The sequence below is a fragment of the Fragaria vesca genome, linkage group LG2 (genome assembly GCF_000184155.1).
Source record: "Fragaria vesca subsp. vesca linkage group LG2, FraVesHawaii_1.0, whole genome shotgun sequence".
Lineage (NCBI taxonomy): Eukaryota > Viridiplantae > Streptophyta > Magnoliopsida > Rosales > Rosaceae > Fragaria > Fragaria vesca.
Genome location: NC_020492.1, coordinates 16,985,146 through 17,009,846, shown reverse-complemented (window position 1 = coordinate 17,009,846; position 24,701 = coordinate 16,985,146). Strand labels below are relative to the sequence as shown.

The window sequence follows — 24,701 nt, the reverse complement described above, 5'->3', positions numbered from 1 at the left end:
AACCACCAAGCAAATGAAATTATAAGTATTTGATCGTAATCATTATAAATATACATGCAAAGGCAGCGAGACAGGTTCTTGATGAAGACTTGGATCACAAGGTGGTAGGCGTACGTCGTTTGCTTTATCTCGAGTATAAAATGACTTGTAATTATTTAGATAGAGCCGTAGAATTAAGGACTCTGATCTAATCGATCACTACGTACTAATCAATTGCTAAATGTCAATGCCTTATATGATGATCATGACTACGGCACGCAGATTTTATTCTTTTCTTTTTCCATCACTAAGATGTTTATCAACAATAATAGAAGGGCCGAGATTTTATAAGGAGCTGCCATATAAGGTAAAGCAAGGTGTTGATCGAATTGCGAAGAAAAATGACTAAATATTTGGTGTGTTTAACTGAACAAACATAGATAGTTGACACATAAATTAACTTCTAATGGTAAACTTGTTCGAGTATTTCATTTTTTTCTTCAACATTGCGATAGTTTTCCTTGTATGAAAACCACGCATAAAGAAACTTAGTGCTAGCTAGTTTGATTGGTTGGTAATCATTGTGGATGTAAATTCATGTAATCAGAATTAACATGCACCCAAAATCAAGAAACTCCTCCAACTAATCATACCCAATATCCAAAAAAGTTATTCTTTGCCTTATATAAGTCATTTTTAATTAGTCTGTCTTACATGATTACTTCACATATTAGTTACATAAATACAGTTAGGTACACACACATTAGACTTTACAGTCCATAGCTTGTATCTTAAGAATATGGATTGCAAGTTTGCAACCAATCAATAATCCTGTAGCATTATTATAATTCAAGGGAATGATCTCCAAATTATATAGGATCCAGATTACTCAGAGTAAGCTTTAGATTTGTTTAGAGGTTGGTGGTAGAATTCAATCCTACCTTATTTGAAGTATCACCAACTCACGTTTTCATTGCTTCTCTTTTTGGTTTTGGAGCTCGATCAGATCATTAGAATTATTTACCAAGTAACTAAGCACCATTAGTCGACGATGTAAAAGTATCATTGGATAGAGAACAGTTTGGGCTTTCCAACGTTAACAATGCGAGGATGAAATTCTAGCTAGCTAGGCCAGGCATGTTTTTATGAGAAGATACGGACAGAGTGAGTGAACTTGAAAAATAACGATGCAATGAAGTCCTAAAAGGCATAAATTGTAAGATTTTGATACTTCAATCGGCGGTTAAAACAAGTTTTTCTAACTAAAGTGAGTAAAATGGTTGTATTCGTTTTGTTTTACGGTTCTATATATTTTAGGCTCGAACACACGTAAACTATTCAAATTGTATACACTTTGTCGATTTATTTTTTGTTTAAATGCATGCCATAGCTTCTCTATCTGTATAAGCTAATAAGAATGTCAACCAAATTTTGTATATGTATAGCTTACGTCTTAAGATATGAAGCCAGATCTCTCGTCTATTGTTTAGCAAAAGAAATATAAAATCCTTTCTTTTAGAATCTAGACCCATGATGAACATCAAATTAACAAAGAAAAGGTACAGCAGCGAACCATCTTATAACTTATATTTGACCCCCAATAATGGTTTTGTGCCGCAAATATTAATGTTCTAGCTTATGTATTCCTTGTACGAGAAGGAATTGCATGTCACAGTTTTCGTGTACAAGCTGGCATAAATTCCTTTATGTGATGCACAGTGAATTAACTCGCACGCAAAAATCAACTTGTGGGGTTGAAATGATATATGTGCATATCAATAATCCATGATATATGCATTTGGTTTTCTACTTTACATCTTAGTCTACATATTGAGGCAATTACAAGCATAAAATGAAATGATTGCTGATGAAACTACTAGTTGTTTTCTTTAATTTTTCTTCAGAAAACCAGGTCCACATTTCATGCCGAGATGATTGTCTTGAGCCAAGTTGGGTGTGGTGGTTTGGTTTATAATTAGCTGACAGAGATAGAGAGCTTCAGAAACTGGGAATGGGGCTGCTGCAAGCTGTTAGTGATGTAGTAAGGTTGAAGTACGAATTTTCAATAGAGCCAACTCCACATTTTTTTTGTTTTTAGAGCAAACTCCACATTTCATGTAAGAATTATCAGATTTTCTAGCAGTTAAAGGTACGTGGCAACCTTCCTCAGTTCGTCTCCATCGAAGCTCGATTACCGGCGAATATATCCTCTTGCGCTGACGGCCATTCCTTGCGTGCATGGATGAGCTTTATATATATACCCAGTTACTTCTTCGCAAAAGTCTTAGCTATAGCTTTGTTTTGTTGATAATCTAATCAAGCCTACAGTAGTTTGATGCCAAAAGATGTATCCGCCTATTACTTAAGAGTTGGAAATTATTATGTAAGTGGAGGTTGGCTTAATTTGGAGTTCTGGGATTTAAGCAAGCATGGTCGAGTTCCATCCCATTTCATATATAAACTTAAAACATGAACCAAAAAGCACACAACGATCGAGAAATGAGAAGTAGACTATTTCAAGATCTTCATGTAGCTACAGTACTGTTACAAGCAATCACAACAGAATTCTCATTAAAATATAGCTTCGCTAACGAGCTTGAACCTAAAACTATACAGATCGATCTTAGTCCGCAGTAGAACCATGAGTTGATTTAACATACATGCAAGACTGATTAAACAGAAAGCCCAATTCAACGGTGAGAGGCCGGCAGCAACAGCGAGTGGGATCGGAGGACCACGAAATTAAGCGTTTGATGGTCGACGTCGCAGGCTAAGTGTAGGTACTCCGCGCGCCGGAGGATGAACCCTAAACCTGAGGTTGATGATCGACCACCAAAACCACACACAAGGCAATCTTTTGAGAACAAGATGACTTTGGAAATTAGTATGAGCCCATTTACGGACTACAATAATAAGCTTCTTGATAAAACTTGGATCTCGCACCTCAATATTACTGTAGTAAGGTTTAGGACTGGGTCGCTGAATGACTTCCCTAGTAATATTTTGCCTAATTAGGATGGTTCATGTTCTTTACTGGTTATATAGTTAGATAATATAGAGATGGAAAATGACTCTGTGTCCCTAACACGACTATGATAATTGTGATATTAGGCACACAGATGTTGAATTTGAATTATCTACTCTATTCTTGGTCCTTGATACGTTATATCAATATATATCTACTTCACAATTTGCATCATAGTTATGGAATCTAATACTATATGTAACATTAGGTTATAACGAATTCTATGCATGCATTTCTCTACCTACATTTTAATTTTTTTTCAACGGGATTTATTTTCTAACTCCAGTACAGTGAAATGCTTTAAACGTGACACTTTGCTCATATTCTAAATTTAGTTGACTACGACAAAGAGCTCTACATAGCAAGATAAAAACAAAGGGGTACGTGTTGTGAAAATGACAACCAACTACGCCAAGAGAAATTACTCTTGTATATCAACACGGTTCATTTATGCAACAAAATAATATTGAAACAAATACCATGCACTCGATTGCGTGTCATCTACAACTGACTAGAATTAAAATGAAAATTATCAATAATTGTAATTGTCGCATGGAAATACAATCTTCATTTGTGTGGCTATATGCCCATACCACATGATATGTTTATCCAACTAATCACAATTCAGAAACATATAAAACTATTATATTCACGGTACTTTGTCATAATTTTTTTATTTTTAAAATCAAACATGTAATAAAATAATGAGAGGATGAGACAAATCTAACTGGACTATAAATTATAAAACCAAAGATACTGACATATTACATATAGGCAGCATTTCGAGCAACTCCTCAACCCGGAGTTCCGCCGGTCCGACCGGATGTCCGGAAGATAGTCCGATCACTGTCCTGGGAGAGATTGGACTTGGAAGACGACAAAAAAAAAAGAAAAAAAAGAGAGAATGAGACGGCAAATGGGCCCGTACATAATTCAGTGTCGTGGGCACCCGAAGCTACCGGACCATTTCCCAGCTCTCCTACTCCACCTCAAAACCTTTCCTTTTTCACCATCTTCTTCAACTGTCAAACAGTCAAACCAGCTGCCTCAGGCGTTGACTAGCTCCCTCACTCCACTTGGAGGAGCACTTCAACTTCTCCACCTCCACCACCACCACCACCACCACCTCAAATTGTCCTCCTCCTCCTCCTCCATGAAACCCTAATCCACAGCCTCCATTATGTCCATCCATCTCTTCCTCTCACTCCTCCTCGCCTTAATACTATCCCCAATCCCATCTCTTTCCCAGCAAAACGACACCGTCCCATGCCCGCTCAACTTCACCATCCTGGAGCAGTTCGCCGACTCCAACCGCCCCCAAGTCGACAGCAAGATCGAGTGCCAGTACATCCTCCAAGGCCTCCGCCTCGTCGACTCCAACTACCTCCAGCTCACCGGCAACTTCCTCCCCCCGCTCAACGCCGCCTCCTCCTGCTGGTCCGCCTACCAAACCCTCGCCGAAAAATTCGTCGCCGGCTTCGACATTCGCGCCTCCTGCGGCTTCCAGACCTCATGGATCTCCCAGGGCTGCATGAACATCACCACCAAGGACCAATTCGAAGCCCTCGTCGGCCAATCCGCCCTAAACGACGTCGTTTCCAACTGCAACCAGTCCCTCGAGAACAACTCCCCCTGCGCCTCCTGCACCACCAGCCTTGGAGGCCTCTCCGCCACCTATCTCACCGGCGAATCCATCGGGAACGTCTCCGGATGTACCGCCTACCCCTCGATTTACGCCGCGGCCTTCGCTAATCCCTACGGCCCTGCCGATCACGGCAACGCTAAGTGCTTATTCCAGCTGGATTTCGCGGCGGCGAGCCCCGGTAAGAAGAAACGGACTCTGATTTTGATTGTGTTGGTTGCCTGTGGTTTCGGGTTGTTGGTTTTGATCGGCGGGATTTGGTTCTCGTGGCACAAGTATGAAGAGTATATGATGAAGAAAAGGAGAAAGGATGCTAATGATAAGATTGAGCTGGGGTTGGGTAATGCATTGGAGTCCATTAGTGGGAGTACTACTTTGGTTAAGTTCACATTCGAAGAGATTAGTAAGGCTACTAAGAATTTCGCTAGGGAGAATATAATAGGGAGAGGAGGATATGGGAATGTGTATAAAGGTACATTGTCTGACGGTTCTGAAGTTGCGTTGAAGAGGTTTAAGAATTGCTCTGCTGCCGGGGATGCGAATTTCGCTCATGAGGTTGAGGTGATTGCGAGCGTTAGGCATGTGAATCTTGTGGCTTTGAGAGGTTATTGTACTGCGACGACGCATTTGGTGGGGCACCAGAGGATCATCGTGTGTGATTTGATGAAGAATGGGAGTCTGCATGACCATTTGTTTGGGACTTTTGAGAATAAGCTTAGTTGGCCGATTAGGCAGAGGATTGCGCTAGGGACTGCGAGGGGGTTGGCTTATTTGCATGATGGGGCTCAGCCGTCTATCATTCATAGGGATATTAAAGCAAATAACATACTTTTGGATGAGGATTTTGAGGCCAAAGTGGCGGATTTTGGACTTGCAAAGTTTACGCCTGAGGGAATGACGCATTTGAGCACTAGGGTGGCTGGAACGATGGGTTATCTTGCTCCGGAGTATGCATTGTATGGGCAGTTGACGGAGAAAAGTGATGTTTATAGCTTTGGTGTTGTGATGCTTGAGCTTTTGAGTGGAAAGAAAGCACTCCATGTGAATAATGAGAGCCAGCCGTCACTTGTGACAGATTGGGCATGGACCTTGGTGCGAGAAGGAAAAACACTGGATGTTGTTGAAGATATGCCAGAGAAGGGTCCGTCTGAAGTTTTAGAGAAGTATGTGTTGGTTTCTGTTCTTTGTTCACATCCACAGTTGTATGCTAGGCCAACAATGGATCAGGTTGTAAAAATGTTGGAGACAGACTTGGTAGTTCCCTCGATCCCAGAAAGACCAATTCCTCTTGTGGCCGAGATTGATGATATAGAAAGATACAGCAGCAGTGGCTCAATTCAGCTCTCTAGTACAGTCGGCTTCCAGACTTATACATTTGAAAGTAGCCTTCCTCGTGACCATAAGGGAGATGGAGAAAGTTCAACTTCAACAACAGATGGGAGGTGATTCTGGCAAGAGATACGTATCGACAGAGAATGCCCACTAATTGGTATGCTCAACCCGATTTGTTTGTTGGTTTTGTTTGTATTGTTTCTAAACTTGTATCAATCTTCCCACTGTAAAGATAAATTAGACGATTAGAGTTGATTCTTTTAGGCAGAATAGAAGGAGTTCCACATTTTTTGCTGTCAGACTTGTGGATGTCCTTTGTTACCTCGTCCCCTAACAATGTCAATATCACATTTGTACTATATCTGGAAATGATGTAGATAGATAGATCCACAACATTTCTCTGGAGTGAATTTTTTGAAATGTTATGCCATTCTTTGCTCCATATTTACTGAGATGTGTACTTTTCGTTTTCGATCTTAGCTGCTTGAAACATCAGACTGGCCAGCACGAGACGGTGAGCTATACCTAAGCACAGGGGAGTCGCTAATGCATTTGTCACTGTCGAAATATGCCTAATCGGGGATTTGATACTTTGCTGAAGGACAAGAACATGGAGGAGGAGGTAGCTAGGTAGGTTTCATGCCTGGTCTATTTTCTAATAATTGCTAGGGTCTCAATTGGCTTCTAGTTAAAATTGACAAATCTTAGAGCTGGCGATGCACTAGTTTAGTTCTGGGGTTAGATCTCTGTCTCTCTATCTAGATGGCCAGTTTATTCCACCATGTGCGTGAAGCATGATTACGACTTTACGAGCTCTCATTTTCTATAAATCACTGTTTCTGTCTTTAGTTTCGAGTTCGATTAGGTGACCCAATTGGACTAAAGACTTAATATTCAATACAGCGAATCTGTGTGATCGTGATCAGAGTTGTGTTGCTCTGTCAATTTACTTGATCGGCTTTCTATCTTACTTATAGCTTGCGTATGTGAAAAATTTCCTAATTTATTTTTGGTCCAATTCGGGCTCAACCTAACGATCAAAGGCTGCTAAGGATTGGTAGATACACTTCAATGGTTGATATGAATATCCCAGCCTGGTATATCCATGCCAGGAATATGTGGATGGAACACTATCATGCTTTTTTTTTTTTGTTTTTTTAAACTTTTTTATTAAATAAGTTACACACCCTATATATGCCAGTGAGGTTTGAACCTATGACCTTAAAGTTGTTAGTTAAACACCTTAACCAACTAGACTACAGCTCACAGACAAACACTATCATGTTTGATCCTCAATAAGAAGTTATAATTGTCTGTCAACGTAACATGTCAGATATTTAGCCCAGTAATTAGTATTTTCTAGCAGTTTTTGCCTCAGCGCCTCTGTTATAGGAAGTTCCCCATCATTTAAAACCTTTTCTACTCAAGCTAATATGGCAACCCCAACACTGCAGATTAGAAAGGGATTGAAAGGGAATTGTGGATGGCATTTTAAGAAATCCAGGTTTTCTGAGATTTCCATGAGCAATCATCGACCCCCAAAATAGATTTCCACCAATAAAATTAAGGAAATAAATGGATTCAAATCTCGGGTACGGGTCCTCTTGTGTTTTGATATTGTTTGACTTGTTAACCAAGCCTCTGACTCTTCAACCATAGAAGATTATCCCATTCATTTCTTTAATCCTTTATTCTCTTTCTGCCGTGCTTCTGTGAAAGTTTGGATCTCTTTTCTTATTTTATGAAAACGACAAAGATTTATCCACCACAGCATTGATACTGTTAGCAGCAAACTTGAGCAGGCCAAGTTGTTACTTGTTACTGATTGGGACTAGCAATAATGTGTTCATATACTGCAATAATTTGTTCTCTGTGTATGATTTCTTGTCTATAAAGAGGATACTGATAACTTGGCTTCCTTAGTTTCATAGTTCTTGCTCACTGAAGTCATCTCTTTGAATCTTCACTTTGCTTCTTATAGAGATTCAGATTACGTCGTGCGAGTTGTATAAACCAGGAAGCATGGCGATCAAAGAGGATGTGGAGAATGTTGTGCAGGAGAACATAAGGGAGCCACTCGTGAGAAGTAGTGGAGAGGGATCTGGTCATGGAAGCGGCAAAGAGGATCAATGGATGGTTTACCTGAGCACATTTGTTGCAGTTTGCGGCTCTTATGAATTCGGATGTTGTGTAAGTGCTAGTCTGCATGTTTATATAACTCTACATTGATTTATCATGAAAATTGTGATCTACGTATAAGCAGAGTTTTGTTCTTAGATTCTCTTGTTGGCTTCCAGGTGGGTTATTCATCGCCTACTCAGTCTGCCATCACTGAAGATCTCAGTTTAACAACTTCAGAGGTATGCTAGTGATTAGATCACATATTTTTGATACGTATATATCTCTATTGCTGCTGTAGTGTATGACTGAGAGTGTGCGCTGTGGGCACTTATCACTTTGAATGGTTCATGGCTGCTGAGGCATGGCAATTTTTCTTGTCAATTAGCAACTTCTAATTTTGATATTGAAGATTTCCAAACTGAAGTTTCTTCTATCTTCATTATGCAGTACTCAGTGTTTGGCTCCATTCTTACATTTGGTGCAATGATAGGTGCTATCACAATTGGACCCATCACCGATCTTGTTGGTCGAAAAGGAGTATGAACTGGGAAACTATGTTACCACTCATTCTGAAATTTGACAGTATAATTGTTCTGTTTCCTTTGATAATCATTATCTAACAACATCTGTAATATAATATTGTATGCAGGCCTTGAGAATGTCCTGTGCTTTCTGTGTTGTGGGTTGGCTTGCTATTTACTTTGCTGAGGTTAGTATTCTGCATGTGTTTTTACCAACTGAGCAAATGTCTCCTTACATATGCGGCTTTATTCATGTTTGACATCTTAATGCTATTTAAGGGTGCTTGGGCTCTTGACATTGGGAGATTGGCAACTGGATATGGAATGGGAGCCTTTTCATATGTTGTGAGTTTTCGCCATCCTCTTATGAGAGCACAATATAATGGAATTAGTTCAAGCTGAGAAAGTCCTTTAAAGGTGCTATGTGAATATACTGTTATTAACAAAGTTTGATGCAATATTGGATGGATGCAAGGTACCTGTTTTTGTTTCTGAAATTGCACCCAAACATCTTCGAGGAAGACTAACTGCTTTAAATCAGGTAAACACAGTTGACGAGAAATGAAGCTGGTATTAACATGTACTTGATAATTTCAACAACAATCTACAGTGATTATGATAATTTCTTATTATTTTGAATTTCCCTTGATGCTCTTTCTTTTGGTATCTGTGTCACAGTTGATGATTGTTTCTGGAGTCTCCGTTTCCTTTATAATTGGGCTTGTAGTAAGCTGGAGGGCATTAGCACTAATAGGTTAATTTCTTACACAAACTGTGCTAGTCAGTTAGAATTTAGAATACCCTATGCTGTCACATACAGCGACAGAGGGCTCATTTGTGTGGTGAATAATTGCAGGACTAATTCCGTGTGCTGTGACCCTTTTTGGTCTCTTTTTCATTCCCGAGTCTCCAAGATGGTTGGTGAGGAACTACTATTTTCTTAAATAGTTTGTGATTTTATTTTTCCTTAATAATCATGGTTTCATGCACACAAAATAAAGACATACCTCATCATGGGTGCAGGCAAAGAAAGGACGCCACAACGATTTTGAAGTTGCACTGCAGAAACTTCGTGGGAAAGATGTTGACGTATCTCATGAAGCAGCAGAAATCCAGGTTCTTGTCTCAAATTCTTGAACTGCATCTCTTCGTTGACCATGTTATAGAGCATCTGGAAGAAGACTGGAACATCATGTATCTGATGAATAACCATGTCCCTTCATTGACAGGATTATATAGCAACTCTTGACAGTCTCCCTAAAGCCAAATTGCTAGATTTGTTTCAAAGGAGATACTTGCCGGCAGTCTTGGTAATAGCTTCTCCATTCGTTTGTAACTTCAATTTTGTCATTTTTTCCTCCGAGTTCATGCTCCTTTGCATCAAATGTTTTGTATTAGATAGCAGTTTTCTTGATGGTCTTTCAACAACTGGGAGGAATCAATGGTGTCTGTTTCTATGTCAGTGATATTTTTGAGCAAGCAGGTATATAAGTTGCTTTATACTAATGACCTGAACTGCTCGTTTGAAGCAAGTTATTGTGTTCAACAACCGCAAGCTAAACCTTCTATCTGAATTTTCTCAGGATTTTCTTCCACCGTTGGAACTATAATCTACGCTATTCTTCAGGTATAAATTAGTCTTTGACAGCACTCTTAGAGTCTCATTATTTGTTGCCATTTGTAGTACCCTGATGCTGTTATGTTTTACAGGTTGTGGTAACTGGCATAGGTGCATCCATAATGGATAAAGCCGGACGAAAGCCTCTGATATTGGTAAATGAGTGCACAAAAGTTCTAGTTCTGAGACTTTTCTGAGATTCTTTTTCATGTTAAGTTTTAACACGTTCCACTTTGTTCTAGACTTCTGCATCAGGATTGCTACTTGGCTGTGTGGTGACTGCAATTGCATTCTTTCTCACGGTAAGCATCAAACATTGACCTTAATATCTATAGTCTTAGGTTTATCCGACAATAATGTGACAATATAGCTCTTTCTCAATCAGGCTCAAGAACTGGCTCTCACTGTTGCTCCTGTACTTGCAGTAACTGGCATACTGGTAAGTAATCAGCCTTGTCAAAACATATTCTCAGTCACAGATTGGTCTCTTTGGTAATTAATGTTTCTTCTTCTTTCTTTTATTGTACTTATGCTTTCAATTAACAGTTAGTTTCTGCTTTCAGATATTCATAGGAGCCTTTTCAATAGGAATGGGAGCAGTGCCTTGGATTATCATGTCTGAGGTACAAAATATTCACAAGATATACTCATTTATCCATCCTTGGTTTGTTAATGTGATGTATCTAAAGTAACTGCAATGTGCTGCAGATATTCCCTATAAATATTAAAGGGCAAGCCGGAAGCTTAGCCACACTAGTGAACTGGTTCGGTGCATGGTTGTGTTCCTACACTTTCAACTTCCTTATGAGTTGGAGCACATACGGTAGATGCATTTTCCTTGCTTATGATATCATACAAATGTACATTTAATTTACTAACTGAGGAAGCTAAACATATTCTATGTCTGCAGGTACCTTCATTCTGTATGCAGCAATCAATGCTCTAGCTATATTTTTTGTGATATTCTTTGTACCTGAAACCAAGGGGAAAACTCTGGAACAAATCCAAGCAGCCATAAGTAAAGAGAGAAGTGAAGAAACATAAGGAGAAGAAACGGAGAGCATTTTTGAGGGTAAATCTCATTGAAATCTTTGCAAATCCATCGCCAAAACTTGGTAGATGGACACTGCTTCAAAACAAAGAGTACTGTTATACCAGTAGTGTACTGCTGTTTTTCTTCCTTTTTTTTATTTTTATTGATTGAGGTCAATTGGTGCCTGATTTTCATTTAAACTATGAAATGCTGTTGAATTCTTTGCTGCATATTTACTGAGATGTGAAGTTTTCATTTTCGATCTTAGCTTTTTAAAACTTCGATTGGCTGGTAGGAGATGGTGAGCCTATAACTAAGCACAAGGGAGTCGCTAATACATTTATCACTGTCGAAATATGCTAAATTGGTGATTTGATACCATGGAGGAGGAGGTAGCTAGGGTCTCATGATCTATTTTCTCATAATATCTAGGATTCTAGGGTCTCAATTGGCAACTAGTTACCATTGGCAAATCTCAGAGCTGGCCATGCACTAGTTTAGTTCTGGGGTTGGATCTCTGTCTCTAAACATGTATGGCTAGTTTATGCCACCATGTGCATGATTACGAGCTCTCGTTTTCAAACAGTCACTGTTTCAGTCTTTGGTTTCGATTAGGTGACCCGGCCGTTGTGATCATAGATGTGGAACTCTGTCCATCAGTTATCCTTTATTTCATGCAAGGGAGTTAACTTTGAACAAATATCGTATAGGTGAATATGTTTTCTAGTTTTGTTCTTGTAAATGAAGTGAGCACAACCTAAAGATCAAAGGATGAAGTTCGAAGAAGCTAAGGAATGGTAGGTACACCTTCAATGATGGAGTTGAGTCACAGAGGTGAAATGTTAATTCCTGCCTAAGATAAAACCTAAAGCTAATATGGCAACCCAGACACTGCACATTAGAAAGGGACTGGAAGGGAAATGTGGATGGAGTTTAAAGAAATTCAGGTTTTTCTTAGCTTTCCATGAGCAATAAATCGACCCGAAAATTAAGTCCACAAATGGAATTAGGGACGCCAAGGGATTCAAATCTGGGATATGGGTCCTCTTGTTTTGATATTGTTGGACTTATTAACCAGAAGATCACCCATCTTTTCTTTGATCCTTTATTCTCATTCTGCTGTGCTACTGTAAAAGTTTGAATCTGTTTTCTTATTTTGTTTGCAATAAAAGACAAAGAATCATCCACCACAGCAATGATACAGTTAGTAGCGGCAAACTTGAGCAGGTCAACTTGTTACTGCTCGATCACAGCAGATTTGCATGTTTCTTTAATTAGTTAAATATCAAGAGCTGTCAGTCATTGCAGATCAAACTTACGGGTCTAGATTATATACTTCTGTAGAAAAGTTGGCATATAGTGCATTGTATATCTGTTTGTCTATAAAGAAAATAATGATAACTTGGCTTCCATAATCTCGTACTTTCTTGCTCACTGAAGTGATCTTTGCCGCTTATAGAGATTTAGATACGTTGTGGGAGTTGTATAGATTGGGAAGACATGGCGATCAAAGAGGATGTGGAGAATGTTGTGCAGGAGAACATAAGGGAGCCACTCATGAGAGGTGGTAGAGAGGGATCTGGTCGTGGAGGCAGCAAAGAGGATCAAGGGATGGTTTACCTGAGCACATTCGTTGCAGTTTGCGGTTCTTACGAATTCGGATGCTGTGTTAGTACTAGTCTGCATGTTTATTTAGCCTTTGCTTCATTACGAAAGCCATGAGCTATCTATTAGCAGTGTGTTCTTAAATTCTCTTGTTGGCTTCCAGTTGGGTTACTCATCCCCTACTCAGTCTGCCATCACTGAAGATCTCAATTTATCAACATCAGAGGTATCCAAGTGATTAGAGCATCTATTTTTTGTTATGTGTATATGCTTTTAGTGCTGCTGGAGTGTATGACTGAGAGTTTGCACTTGTGAGTTGTGACTTAGAATGGTTCATGGCTGCTGAGCTATTACAAATTCTCTTTTCAATTAAAAACTTCTAATTTGATCTTGAAGACTTCCAAAACTGAAGTTTCTCTCTTCATTACACAGTACTCACTGTTTGGCTCCATTCTCACATTTGGTGCAATGATAGGCGCTATCACAATTGGACCCATCACCGATTTTATTGGTCGAAAAGGGGTATGAACTGGGAACCTATGTTACCACTCATTCCGAAATTTTACACTATAATTGTTCTGTTTCCTTTGATAATCATTATCCAACAACATCTTTACTGTAATATCGTATGCAGGCCTTGAGAATGTCCTGTGCTTTCTGTGTCGTGGGTTGGCTTGCTATTTACTTTGCTGAGGTTAGTATTCTGCATGTGTTTTTACCAACTGAGCAAATGTCTGCTTACATATGCGGCTTTAATCATGTTCGACATCTTAATGCTATTTAAGGGTGCTTGGGCTCTTGACATTGGGAGATTGGCAACTGGATATGGAATGGGAGCCTTTTCATATGTTGTGAGTTTCCGCCATCCTCTATAATTCAATTATCTTATGAGACCACCAATATCTTATGAAAGTTTGATGCAATATTGTATGGATGCAAGGTACCTATTTTCATTTCTGAAATTGCACCTAAAAATCTTCGAGGAAGACTAACTGCTTTAACTCAGGTAAACAGTTGACAAGAAATGAAGCTGGTAATAACAATATATGATAATTTCAACAACAAACCAGAGGACTTATAGTATTATTTTGAATTTCCTTAATGCTGTTTCTTTCGGTATCTGTGTCACAGTTGATGATTGTTTCTGGAATTTCTGTTTCTTTCATAGTTGGGCTTGTAGTAAGTTGGAGGGCATTAGCACTAATCGGTAATTTTCTTACACAAACTTTGCTTGTTAGTTAGAACTTAGAATACCCTATGCTGTAAAATTCAGCGACCGAGGGCTCATTTGTGTGGTGAATAATTGCAGGACTAATTCCGTGTGCTGTGACCCTTTTTGGTCTCTTTTTCATTCCCGAGTCTCCAAGATGGTTGGTGAGGAACTACTTTTTCTTAAATAGTTTGTGATTTTGTTTTTCCATTATTTTCATGGTTTCATGCAAACAGTATTGAGACATTACTCATCCTGGGTGCAGGCAAACACAGGACGCCACGAAGATTTTGAAGTTGTACTGCAGAAACTTCGCGGTAAAGAAGTTGACGTATCTTATGAAGCAGCCGAAATCCAGGTTTTTTGTCTCAAATTCCAGAGCTTCTTCTCTTCATTGACATATTATAGAGCACATGGAACATCATATATCTGTTGAATAACCATGTCCTGATGTCCCTTCATTGACAGAATTATATAGCAACTCTTAACAGTCTCCCTAGATCCAAATTGCTAGATTTGTTTCAAAAGAGATACTTGCCTTCTGTCTTGGTAACAGCTTCTTCATTCACTTGTAGAATCAGTTTCATCATTCTTTTCCTTTCAGTTCACTCTCATTCGCTTCAAATATTTTGTACTAGACAGCAGTTTTCCTGATGGTCTTTCAAGAGCTGGGAGGAATCAACGGTGTCTGTTTCTATGTCAGCGATATTTTTGAGCAAGCAGGTATATAAGTTGCTTTATACTAATGATCTGAATCTCGTTGAAGCAAGTATTTGTGTTCAACAACTGAAATCTTAATCTTCTATTTGAATTTTCTCAGGATTCTCTTCCACCGTTGGAACTATTATCTACGCTATTCTCCAGGTATATATTAGTATTTGACAGCACTCTTAAGTCTCTTAATTTGTTTCCATCATTAGTACCCTGATGCTGTTATATATGTTTTACAGGTTGTGGTGACTGGCATTGGTGCATCCATAATGGATAAAGCTGGACGAAAGCCTCTGATTTTGGTAAATGAGTGCACAAAAGTTTTGGTTCTAAGATTTTTATGAGATTCTTTTTCAGTTAAAAAGTTTTAACACTTTCCATTTTGTTCTAGAGTTCTGCATCAGGATTGCTACTTGGCTGTGTGGTGACTGCAATTGCATTCTTTCTCACAGTACTCCTCAAACATTGACCTTAATATCTAGTGTTAGGTTTATTTATAGTAATGTGACAATTAATGAACCTCTTTCTCAACTAGGCTCAAGAATTGGCTCTCACTGTTGCTCCTGTACTTGCAGTAACTGGCATACTAGTAAGTAATCAACCATGTCAAAACACATTCTCCGTCACAGATTGGTCTCCTTGGTAATTGAATTCTTTTTTCTTCTCTTTTTACTGTACTTTTACTCTTTAGTAACAGTTAGTTTCTGCTTTCAGATATTCATAGGAGCCTTTTCAATTGGAATGGGAGCAGTACCTTGGACTATTATGTCTGAGGTACAAAAGATACGCAAGATTTACTCATTTATGCATCCATGGTTTGATAATGTGACGTATCTAAAGTAACTGCTATATGCTGCAGATATTCCCTATAAATATTAAAGGGCAGGCTGGAAGCTTAGCCACGCTAGTGAACTGGTTTGGTGCATGGTTGTGTTCCTACACTTTCAACTTCCTTATGAGTTGGAGCACCTATGGTAGATACATTTTCCTTGCATATGATATCATACCGATGTAACATTTATTTTACTAAATTTCCGAGGAAGGTAAACATACTCTATGTCTGCAGGTACCTTCATTCTGTATGCAGCAATCAATGCTCTAGCTATAGTTTTTGTGATATTCTTTGTACCTGAAACAAAGGGGAAAACTCTGGAAGAAATCCAAGCAGCCATAAGCAAAGAGGGAAGTGAAGAAAACATAAAGAGAAGAAATGGACAGCATTTTTGTGGGTAATTCTCATCGAAATCTTTTGCAACTCCATTGACGAAACTTGGTAGATGGACTACGATTTAAAACAACGAGTATTCTATGGCAGTGTTGTACACTTGTACTGCTGTTTTTTTTTTTCTACTTCATCTATGAAATGCTGTCATTTAGTTTATAGTGTTTTGCTTTTATATATTCACCCCAAGGTAGCCAATTGATAAAACCTGTATTCAATTTGTTGATAAAACCTGTATTCAATTTTGATACGAGTCTTGGTCCTTATTACTGATAGCTTCTGTTTTTGTTCTTTTGTTGGCAAAACAAAGGAACACAGAGAACAAGCAGCAGTTAAGTACACTCGTTACATTTTCTGTTTCCCTGTGATCTTATTCCTCCTAAATTTGTTGTCTATATTACCTTGGGGTTACACACAATGGTTGAATCAGATGAACAATTTCACAGCATCAATCACAATACAATGATCCCCGAATCCCAATTCGATTCAACTATTTAATCCCTATACCTTGAGTAACTTATCCCAATTCTTCCACTTCCCCTTTCAGGTAAGAAAACATGTCAATCACTCTCATTGACTTTCAGCCACATTATGGCTAGTTGGCAACCCCAGCTAGCATGAACAACAATAAAGATAGGGATAGAAAAGAATGCATCACAGAAATTAGTTTGAAAAGATTTGATTTCACAGCCATGTGTGTTAAAATGGACCACAATATTAATTCCCATCGATGAAATGGACAGAAACATACAGTGGAGATCAGAAAACCTCCTCTGGCCGCCAGTTCATAACTTTCCAAACCAACCATTATCTGCCATCATTATAATTTTCTTGCACTGATTTCACCTTCATTCTCGGATCTGGGTTCTATTGTTTTCTGATTCAGAATCTTCAAACTCCGAGAAATACCAACCATGGTTTTTATCCTTTTCTTCATTCTGTCGTGTCTTTGAGCAAGTTGAATGTGCATGATGTTCTTATTTTGGTTACTTCAAAACGACAAAGATTTATTCCACACGATAAGCAGAGTTTTATATAGACAGATTCCACTTTTACAGAAGAGATGCCACTCACTGCCTTGTCAGTTTTTTTTTTTTGGTATAATCACTGCCTTGTCAGCTAACACAGTTGAGTACCCAACTTGAGCAAGTCAAGTTTTAACTGATTGAGCACAAGCGTTGCCTAAGCTTTAGCTCTTTCAAAAATATCAGCAGCTGTCAGTCAGTCTAGACCAAACCTTACAAGTTGAGGAAACATTACGTTTGTAGCATATTCTTGCATCACACAATTCCTGGTTTCTATCTATTAGTACTTGCTTGCTTTGCTCATCTCTTTGGACGTTCTTCGGTTTTCCACATATAGAGATAGTGGGAGTTGTATAAGTTGTTGCAGACATGGCCAACAAAGAGGATGTAGAAACTTCAAGAGAGCCACTCCTGAACAGAGAGGGATCAGCTCATGAAGGGCATCGATGGATGGTTTACCTCAGCACATTCGTCGCAGTCTGCGGCTCTTATGAGTTTGGATGCTGTGTATGTACTTATACATTGTGATATTTGGACAAGCATATTTTCCTCTTCTGACACTCTTTGTGGCTTCCAGGCAGGTTTTTCATCGCCTACTCAGGATGCCATCACTGATGATCTCAGTTTGTCATTAGCAGAGGTATGGAAGTGAATAGAACAGTTCTAACTGTTCTATTGATATTACAAGAGCTGTATTTTCAATATGTAAACTCATGAACAGAAATTCTATATAAGCATTTTGCAAGTTGTAACTAGTTGCTCACTTTCTCTAACCGATACGTGGCTTCAAGCCATTGCTTTCAATCTATGAGGAGCTAACAGTGAAGCAGACCCACATAGGGTGAAAAGTTTATAACTGATTCCTGAACTGAACAAGAGTAGTAAGAAACTAAAAATAACAGTGAAGAATTTTCTTGAAGGGATAACTTCAGCCAATTTTTTCTTCCCATTTTCTTCTCTGTTTGATCTTGACAATTTTGAAACTGAAGCTTCTCTCTCTCTCCTATATTTATCTGCAGTATTCAATGTTTGGCTCCATTTTGACATTTGGTGCAATGATTGGTGCTATAACAATTGGTCCCATCGCTGATTTTATTGGTCGAAAAGGGGTAAATATGTCGAACACACAGGGAACACCACTTATTTCAGAATCTAGGACTAGTCTACTCCTTTTTCCATTAATTAATTTTCTCAGGCCAACAATATCTGGACTGTATAAATTGTATGCAGGCCATGAGAGTGTCCAGTGCTTTTTGCGTTGCAGGTTGGCTAGCTATATACTTTGCTGAGGTTTGTATTATGCTACTCTTAAAAGTTGAAGCAATCTGAGCTTTATGTTTGTGACCTTATTGAGTTATTCACCTTCTACATTTTGCTGTTGAAGAGTATTTGGCCTCTTGACATTGGGAGGCTGGCAAACGGTTATGGAATGGGAGCCTTTTCTTACGTGGTGAGTGGCTACTTCCCTCTATTGTTGTTTGAGCATTCATAGTATGATGGATCATAGTACTACAGACCACATCATTCCTAAGATAAGTTCACAATATATGCTACTTCGATATGTAATTAACGAAGTTTGATGCAACATAAGGTACCTGTTTTCATAGCTGAAATTGCTCCAAAGAATCTTCGGGGAAGGCTAACTGCTGTAAATCAGGTAAACATGTAATAAGAAATGTAACCTTGAAGCTACTAGTAACATTTTAGAAGTTGGCTTTGATTTCCAACAAGCAAATGATGGCGACTTTTCTCTGTTTTACAGTTAATGATCTGTGCTGGAGTGTCCGTTTCGTACATAATTGGGGTAGTAGTGAGTTGGAGGGCTCTAGCATTAATCGGTGAATTGCTAGTCTTCGACTTGTGCTGCAATCAGAATACTATATGCTCTCTGGCTCATTTGTGTGGTGATTGCAGGACTAATTCCTTGTGCTGTGATCATTTCCGGACTCTTCTTCGTTCCCGAGTCTCCACGATGGTTGGTAAGAAACTACTTTTGTTTCCATTATTCTATATAGTTTATGGTAACGTCCCACAAAGTGACATAGATTGTAACCTCTACCTCATCATGAATCTACCTCATCATGAATGCAGGCAAAGACCGGAAAACATAAAGAGTTTGAAGTTGCACTACAGAAACTTCGTGGTGAAGATGCTGATGTATCTCATGAAGCAGCGGAAATCCAGGTTCTTATATCCATATGCTAATATCCACAGTGAAGATATGTTGTAGAACTTGCAACATCATAATGTGAATGAATTCCATCTACTATATATGTACCTCTGCAGGACTATATCGCAACCCTTGACCAGCTCCCAAAAGCCAAAATGCTGGATTTGTTTCAACGGAGATACTCGCGCTCAGTCATTGTAATAGCTTCTCTCCACAGAATTTTCAAAGTCAACTTTCATCATCCCCTGTCTTTGAAGAATTTCAGCTCAATCATTTTGTGTTTTTTATTTGAAATCAGATAGGAGTTGGTTTGATGGTCTGTCAACAATTTGGGGGAATCAACGGTGTCTGTTTCTATGTCAGCAGTATTTTTGAGCAAGCAGGTAAAAAGACCCTAATATAATAGAGCTGACAGCACAGTAATATGCAACTATGGACTATCAACCTTCTCTAGCTTTCATGTTTTTGAGTTCAGATTTTTCAACAGCTAAAATCTAAAGTATTCTATCTACACTCTCAGGATTTTCTTCAAGCATTGGAACTATAACCTATGCTATTCTTCAGGTATCAAATTAGTACTGTTGAATCACATGGAGAATTTTCCATTTCTTTTGATTTTAAGCATCTTAGTGTGGTCATGTTTACAGGTTGTGGTTACTGGTATTGGGGCAGCCATAATGGATAAAGCTGGAAGGAAGCCTCTGATTTTGGTAAATTAGTGCGAAAAAGTTAATCTTCTGAGAAGTTTTGTGACATTCTTATTCACATTTAACAAAGTTGAAATTCTTCCAATTTGTTTTAGATTTCTGCATCAGGGTTGGTACTTGGCTGTGTCCTGACTGCCATTTCATTCTTTCTGAAGGTATTCTCAATTATTGATGCCCCTAACAGCTATCTGTTTAGTTATTATTGCAAAAATTAAATGACAATAAAGGTCTTTTGTGTACCAGGTTAATGACTGGGCACTCGGTGCAGTTGGTGCGCTTGCCGTAACTGGCATACTGGTAATTCCCTAGCCCTGTCAAAAGAAATTATGGAAGAACACTGGAATTATAAGACTGAGATATTATGTTTGTTCATTGAATTATGTAACGGATAGTTTTCGGATTCAGGTCTATATAGGATCATTTTCAATAGGAATGGGGGCTGTTCCTTGGGTTGTGATGTCTGAGGTAAGTATTGCTTCCAAAAAATTATACATGTATCCCTCTGTGACTGTGATCATCTCACCAATCATAAGAAATTTGTATCTCCTGTAGATATTCCCCATCAATATTAAAGGACAGGCCGGAAGCTTAGCAACTTTAGTGAACTGGTTTGGAGCATGGTTGTGTTCCTACACTTTCAACTTCCTGATGAGTTGGAGCTCCTATGGTAATTAAAATCAACCTTTTCCTTTCCTACTCTTACCAGGAGATTGATTTAGTAAAGTTGAAAGCAAGGCTCTCCTGTTTCATAAGGTAGTAATTAACTCGTGTGTGATTTGCAGGCACCTTCATTCTGTATGCAGCAATCAATGGCCTAGCTATAGTGTTTGTGGTTTTCGTAGTACCTGAAACAAAGGGGAAAACCCTTGAACAGATCCAAGCAGCCATTAACAAATAGAGAATCGAAGGAAGATTAACAAAAGGAATTAATGAAGTTCGCGCAGCCATTTTACAAGCAATGAAAACAAAATCTGGGGCAAGGTCTCATATCTTTCATCAGTTTATCACATATATTTCCCTGAAACCAACCTCTTTGTTTTACCATTTGATACTGGAGTCTCAAAATGTGCACCAGCAGCTTAGTAGAATTCCTGGGGTGACAGAAATCTCCATGTCTATTTCTATTGATGAATACAACATTTTTGTGTGAGCTACACTGCAAATACATGCAGCAGTAATCAATCATTCTTCATATTTCATGTAGTTATCTCAATTGACCTGTTAACCGGTTGTCAATTATTTTTCAGATTTTCTGGTTGAATAGGAAAACCGACTAATAAGCGTAGTATTACTACTGTTACATGTAGAAAATCAAGTTCTACATGGACTACAGAACTTGTTGGGCCTTTTCAAAAAAAAAAATAGTTGGGCCAGGAGTTTCATTAGGGCCTGGTCGTGTTCGTCTAGGTTAAGCCTCTCGTTCTGTTTAGGTTAAATACAAGAAATCCTGGTACTAGATTTAGCCATGAAAAGATTAAGGAGTTGCAAAGGAAGCACGACTCTTGGATCCCAACCGCTAGGAGCACCCTCTCACCAATCTCTCTCAAACCCAATACGTTTGAAGAATATTGACGATCTCCCAGAGTTTTTATTGGTTGAAATCCTTTGTCGACTTCCATGCAAGTTTGTTTTACGATGCAAGTGTGTCTGCAAATCATGGTCGACCCTCGTCTCCGATCCTTATTTTGATAGCCGCCGTGCTTTATATATCCGGAACAACAATGTGATGACAATGAGCAAGTTCCCATGTTTGTCAACTATTATACATCATTTGGATCATATCGCAAGGCCGAGTTATTAACGGTTTCCAAGCAGTCTCCTCCGGGATTAAAAGTAAAACAACTTGATTTTGGTCCCAGCCTTTTCTTCCATGTCGATGAAGTGGTAGCCACGTACAATGACTTGGTTTTAATGTGTCTCAATTGTTATCGTCAAGGGAATATTTACTACATTTGCAATCCAACCATCAAGCAATGGATTGCTCTTCCTCCGGCTCCGATCTTCCATGGAAAAAAGCCTGTGGGATTTACCTTAGATTCCGACAATAAGTGCTGCAAGGTTGTGAGAATTCTTGGATTTAAACTAGAGCTGGAGACCCCTTCATTAGAGGTGCAGATCTTCTCCTCTGAGACTGGTGAATGGATACAATTAGACCTTGTATTACAAGGGTGTAAATCTCGTCATCGTTACAGTTTTATCAATATAATGAATTATTCACCAGTTGCTCACAATGGAACATTGTACTGGATTACTTGTAGTGGCCATCTTATTGGGTTGGAGCTTTTCAGTAAGTTCAACATCAACACCACAAAATGTCACGGTCGTTTGATTTCCAACCCTAATCCTGTACGTCGAGTTAACTTGAAAGATGAGAGGCTTTGTGTCTGCCAGGGGTCTGTCAGGCTATGCCAGTTGTATTCGGGACCTGAAAGCAAACTCAGTCTCTATATTTGGGAGTTGAAAGAAGATGACGAATGGTGTTCCAAAGAGTTTTTCGACCTGCACCCATTGCTTTCGGGTTTCCAGATGAGATATCGACTTCTAGCTTTTGACTCAAATGATGAAGATATATTGTATCTATGGCGTAAGGAACAACCATCTGAGACGTTGGACATCCTCATGTGCAATATTCGTACATTGAAGGCAACTGAAATCTCTCAAAAGTTTTCATCATCAAGTACTTTTCCGTTAAGATCCTTTCAATTTGTGCTCCCATGGTGGCGGTGGCCAACACCAGTCCCTCGACTAAACTAGCTACCACAACATTCCACAGCCCTGCAGCTCCCACCATAATACGTACCAGCTGCATGCCTAGAGTATCATTGCTCTTTTTTATTTTATTTTTTCGCTTTTCTTTTGTCCTCTTTTATGTTCTGATCGGGATAAAACAATTGTACTCGGTTTCTCCTTTTTAAACCTAGAATTGTGCCGGACAAAATTTTGTCTATTTCTGTTGATATGTTCACGTATTGTTTATATAACTTACATTTGTAAAACATTACCTAGAAAGAAAAACATTACCTTGTTTAATTTGGTATTGTAGGTAGACCAAATGTGTAATGTTATTGTAAGTAGGTGAGTTGAAGAAAGCCCTGACAAAATTCTTCATACAACTAACTGAACTAAGGTCACTAGCTCGTTGTTGTTTTGTAAAACAGAATGATCAGCGTCACGCGAAGAATTTGTACAACTTGTGTGTATAGCTACTACTTATGTTTACCAATCATCTATATATCAATCCTTTATGATTAGGATCGGATGTGAGATTGGGGTAGCTAGTTTAACGAGCAATGCAAGTTTCATCGTAATGGTGAGAGCTACGTACGTACTTACATGAATATATAAATTGGCACGGGCGTATATTTCTCTTGCTACCCGGTTTTCTCAGGTTAATGTAATATATGATTCTCATTCTGGTGTATCATGCTACATGTTCCATAAGAAATCACTCATATCACATATATAGTTACCTAAATCTGATTGCCGATCGGTGTCAATATATATGTTGTTGGCTTGTTTCCAGCCAGAACAAAATCCATTCCCAACCAGCATGCACAAAAAGCTTGAAAGATAAAGAACATGGATTAACGAAGTTCACGCATTGTTTGTGGTTATTTCTCATTCTTACGTTTTTGAAGCTTACTTGGAAGATGATGATACATATACAATGCACCACAACAACTATGGGCAATAGCCACACTTGTGTTGCCACAAAAGAAATGGATTGTGCATAATTGGCCTGACCCTCTCTTCTTCAACTAAAAACTATATGCATATCCCCACAAATAAATAATATATGTGGCTTATGAATTTTTTATATATTCTCGGGTTAACATTTCAAGAAAAGGATGTGATTGGGACCCACCTTGCAATTAAATTTGTATATACTAATATTAAAGTTGTTTTCTGATAAACTTGTTGCCGCACTCGGTTGATCTATTTTTAATTTTATTTGGAGAAAGTTAATTTATTTGACACTAATAATCATATGAGATTTTTACATTCAATATATATGACCAAGTGGGTCATGAGCTGAACTTTTTTTTTTGGCAACAAACGAATAAGTAATTCATTAAAACTTCTTTTCTGGGAAGAATTGGACCAATGTGAAAGAACTCTAATGGAGGAAGAAGTCTCTCTCCTGTGAAGCTGTGAGATAAGGATTCGTGAGATAATCTGATAATCAAGGCGGACTGAAAAGATTGTCTTCTCTGTTTCGTCATCTAGTTGTGAGTATTTCTTCCTCTTGTAAATCCTAATAGAGAATATTGATTGTTAGCTTCAGTTTCAGAGCTTTTAATCTATAGTAGACACTAGCACTCATAAAGTTTCTTTCCTTTCTTCAATCTAGTCAATTTGGTTTGGTTTTTTTTATTTTTTTATTTTTTTATGGATTCTTATTATACGGATTGAACCCACCCCCAACTTTTTCAGTTATTCGATTGTTTCTGCATTGAGGAAAAACGCTGAAGAAGTAGGGGGATTCTAATTTTAATGATTAAGTTGATTTTAGAATGGTGAAGTTTGTTTGATTCTTTTCCAGTGATGTTACATAGGAGTTTTAATTTTTGCAAATATCATATGAATGAGGTCTTTGGTATTGCGCAATTCTGTTTCCATGTTCACCCTCTCCCTTTCTTCATTATGTAGGAAAACAAATTGTGATGACAAATGCATTCTGTTAAGTTTCAATGAACATTAATGTTTGTTGCAGGTTCAATGGATAAGACCTGGGTTAAGCTACACAGGAATAGCACAGAATTTAAGGTCGGACTTCAAA

General features: G+C 38.5%; 4 protein-coding genes across 4 annotated transcripts; all 4 read left to right on the top strand.

Annotated features, from left to right (window-relative positions):
- Positions 1-4,184: 4,184 nt before the first annotated feature.
- Positions 4,185-6,516, top strand: LOC101295683 (probable LRR receptor-like serine/threonine-protein kinase RKF3-like). Its single transcript, XM_004292563.1, has 2 exons — positions 4,185-6,135; positions 6,459-6,516. Exon 1 carries the CDS (start codon positions 4,185-4,187, stop codon positions 6,090-6,092), a length of 1,908 nt encoding a protein of 635 aa, XP_004292611.1. The 3' UTR covers positions 6,093-6,135; positions 6,459-6,516.
- Positions 6,517-7,856: 1,340 nt separating this feature from the next.
- Positions 7,857-11,492, top strand: LOC101302610 (sugar transporter ERD6-like 7-like). The gene is made up of 18 exons (XM_004290649.1): positions 7,857-8,168; positions 8,276-8,338; positions 8,547-8,636; positions 8,749-8,808; positions 8,900-8,965; positions 9,096-9,161; positions 9,299-9,374; positions 9,477-9,541; positions 9,644-9,736; positions 9,850-9,930; positions 10,019-10,103; positions 10,204-10,247; positions 10,331-10,393; positions 10,481-10,540; positions 10,624-10,677; positions 10,802-10,861; positions 10,947-11,061; positions 11,149-11,492. Exons 1-18 carry the CDS (start codon positions 8,001-8,003, stop codon positions 11,280-11,282), a joined length of 1,443 nt encoding a protein of 480 aa, XP_004290697.1. The 5' UTR covers positions 7,857-8,000; the 3' UTR covers positions 11,283-11,492.
- Positions 11,493-12,771: 1,279 nt separating this feature from the next.
- Positions 12,772-16,030, top strand: LOC101295394 (sugar transporter ERD6-like 7-like). Its single transcript, XM_004292562.1, has 18 exons — positions 12,772-12,939; positions 13,040-13,102; positions 13,309-13,398; positions 13,511-13,570; positions 13,662-13,727; positions 13,817-13,882; positions 14,008-14,083; positions 14,186-14,250; positions 14,352-14,444; positions 14,555-14,635; positions 14,725-14,809; positions 14,907-14,950; positions 15,037-15,099; positions 15,189-15,248; positions 15,333-15,386; positions 15,512-15,571; positions 15,657-15,771; positions 15,864-16,030. The coding sequence occupies exons 1-18, from the start codon at positions 12,772-12,774 to the stop codon at positions 16,028-16,030; spliced, it is 1,476 nt and encodes a 491-aa protein (XP_004292610.1).
- A 1,257-nt stretch (positions 16,031-17,287) lies between these two features.
- On the top strand, positions 17,288-21,179 carry LOC101302892 (sugar transporter ERD6-like 7-like). The gene is made up of 18 exons (XM_004290650.1): positions 17,288-17,551; positions 17,622-17,684; positions 18,064-18,153; positions 18,275-18,334; positions 18,429-18,494; positions 18,636-18,701; positions 18,807-18,882; positions 18,959-19,023; positions 19,136-19,228; positions 19,331-19,411; positions 19,513-19,597; positions 19,735-19,778; positions 19,862-19,924; positions 20,017-20,076; positions 20,165-20,218; positions 20,327-20,386; positions 20,474-20,588; positions 20,704-21,179. Exons 1-18 carry the CDS (start codon positions 17,414-17,416, stop codon positions 20,817-20,819), a joined length of 1,395 nt encoding a protein of 464 aa, XP_004290698.1. The 5' UTR covers positions 17,288-17,413; the 3' UTR covers positions 20,820-21,179.
- Positions 21,180-24,701: the final 3,522 nt, after the last annotated feature.

Coding starts and splice junctions, on each gene's coding strand:
- LOC101295683 (XM_004292563.1), top strand. CDS start 4,185: ATGTCCATCCATCTCTTCCTCTCACTCCTCCTCGCCTTAATACTATCC.
- LOC101302610 (XM_004290649.1), top strand. CDS start 8,001: ATGGCGATCAAAGAGGATGTGGAGAATGTTGTGCAGGAGAACATAAGG. Junction 8,966..9,095: donor TGGGAGCCTTTTCATATGTT/GTGAGTTTTCGC, acceptor GATGGATGCAAG/GTACCTGTTTTTGTTTCTGA. Junction 9,542..9,643: donor CCGAGTCTCCAAGATGGTTG/GTGAGGAACTAC, acceptor TCATGGGTGCAG/GCAAAGAAAGGACGCCACAA.
- LOC101295394 (XM_004292562.1), top strand. CDS start 12,772: ATGGCGATCAAAGAGGATGTGGAGAATGTTGTGCAGGAGAACATAAGG. Junction 13,399..13,510: donor ATTTTATTGGTCGAAAAGGG/GTATGAACTGGG, acceptor TATCGTATGCAG/GCCTTGAGAATGTCCTGTGC. Junction 14,084..14,185: donor GAGGGCATTAGCACTAATCG/GTAATTTTCTTA, acceptor GAATAATTGCAG/GACTAATTCCGTGTGCTGTG.
- LOC101302892 (XM_004290650.1), top strand. CDS start 17,414: ATGGCCAACAAAGAGGATGTAGAAACTTCAAGAGAGCCACTCCTGAAC. Junction 18,335..18,428: donor TAGCTATATACTTTGCTGAG/GTTTGTATTATG, acceptor TTGCTGTTGAAG/AGTATTTGGCCTCTTGACAT. Junction 19,412..19,512: donor GATACTCGCGCTCAGTCATT/GTAATAGCTTCT, acceptor ATTTGAAATCAG/ATAGGAGTTGGTTTGATGGT.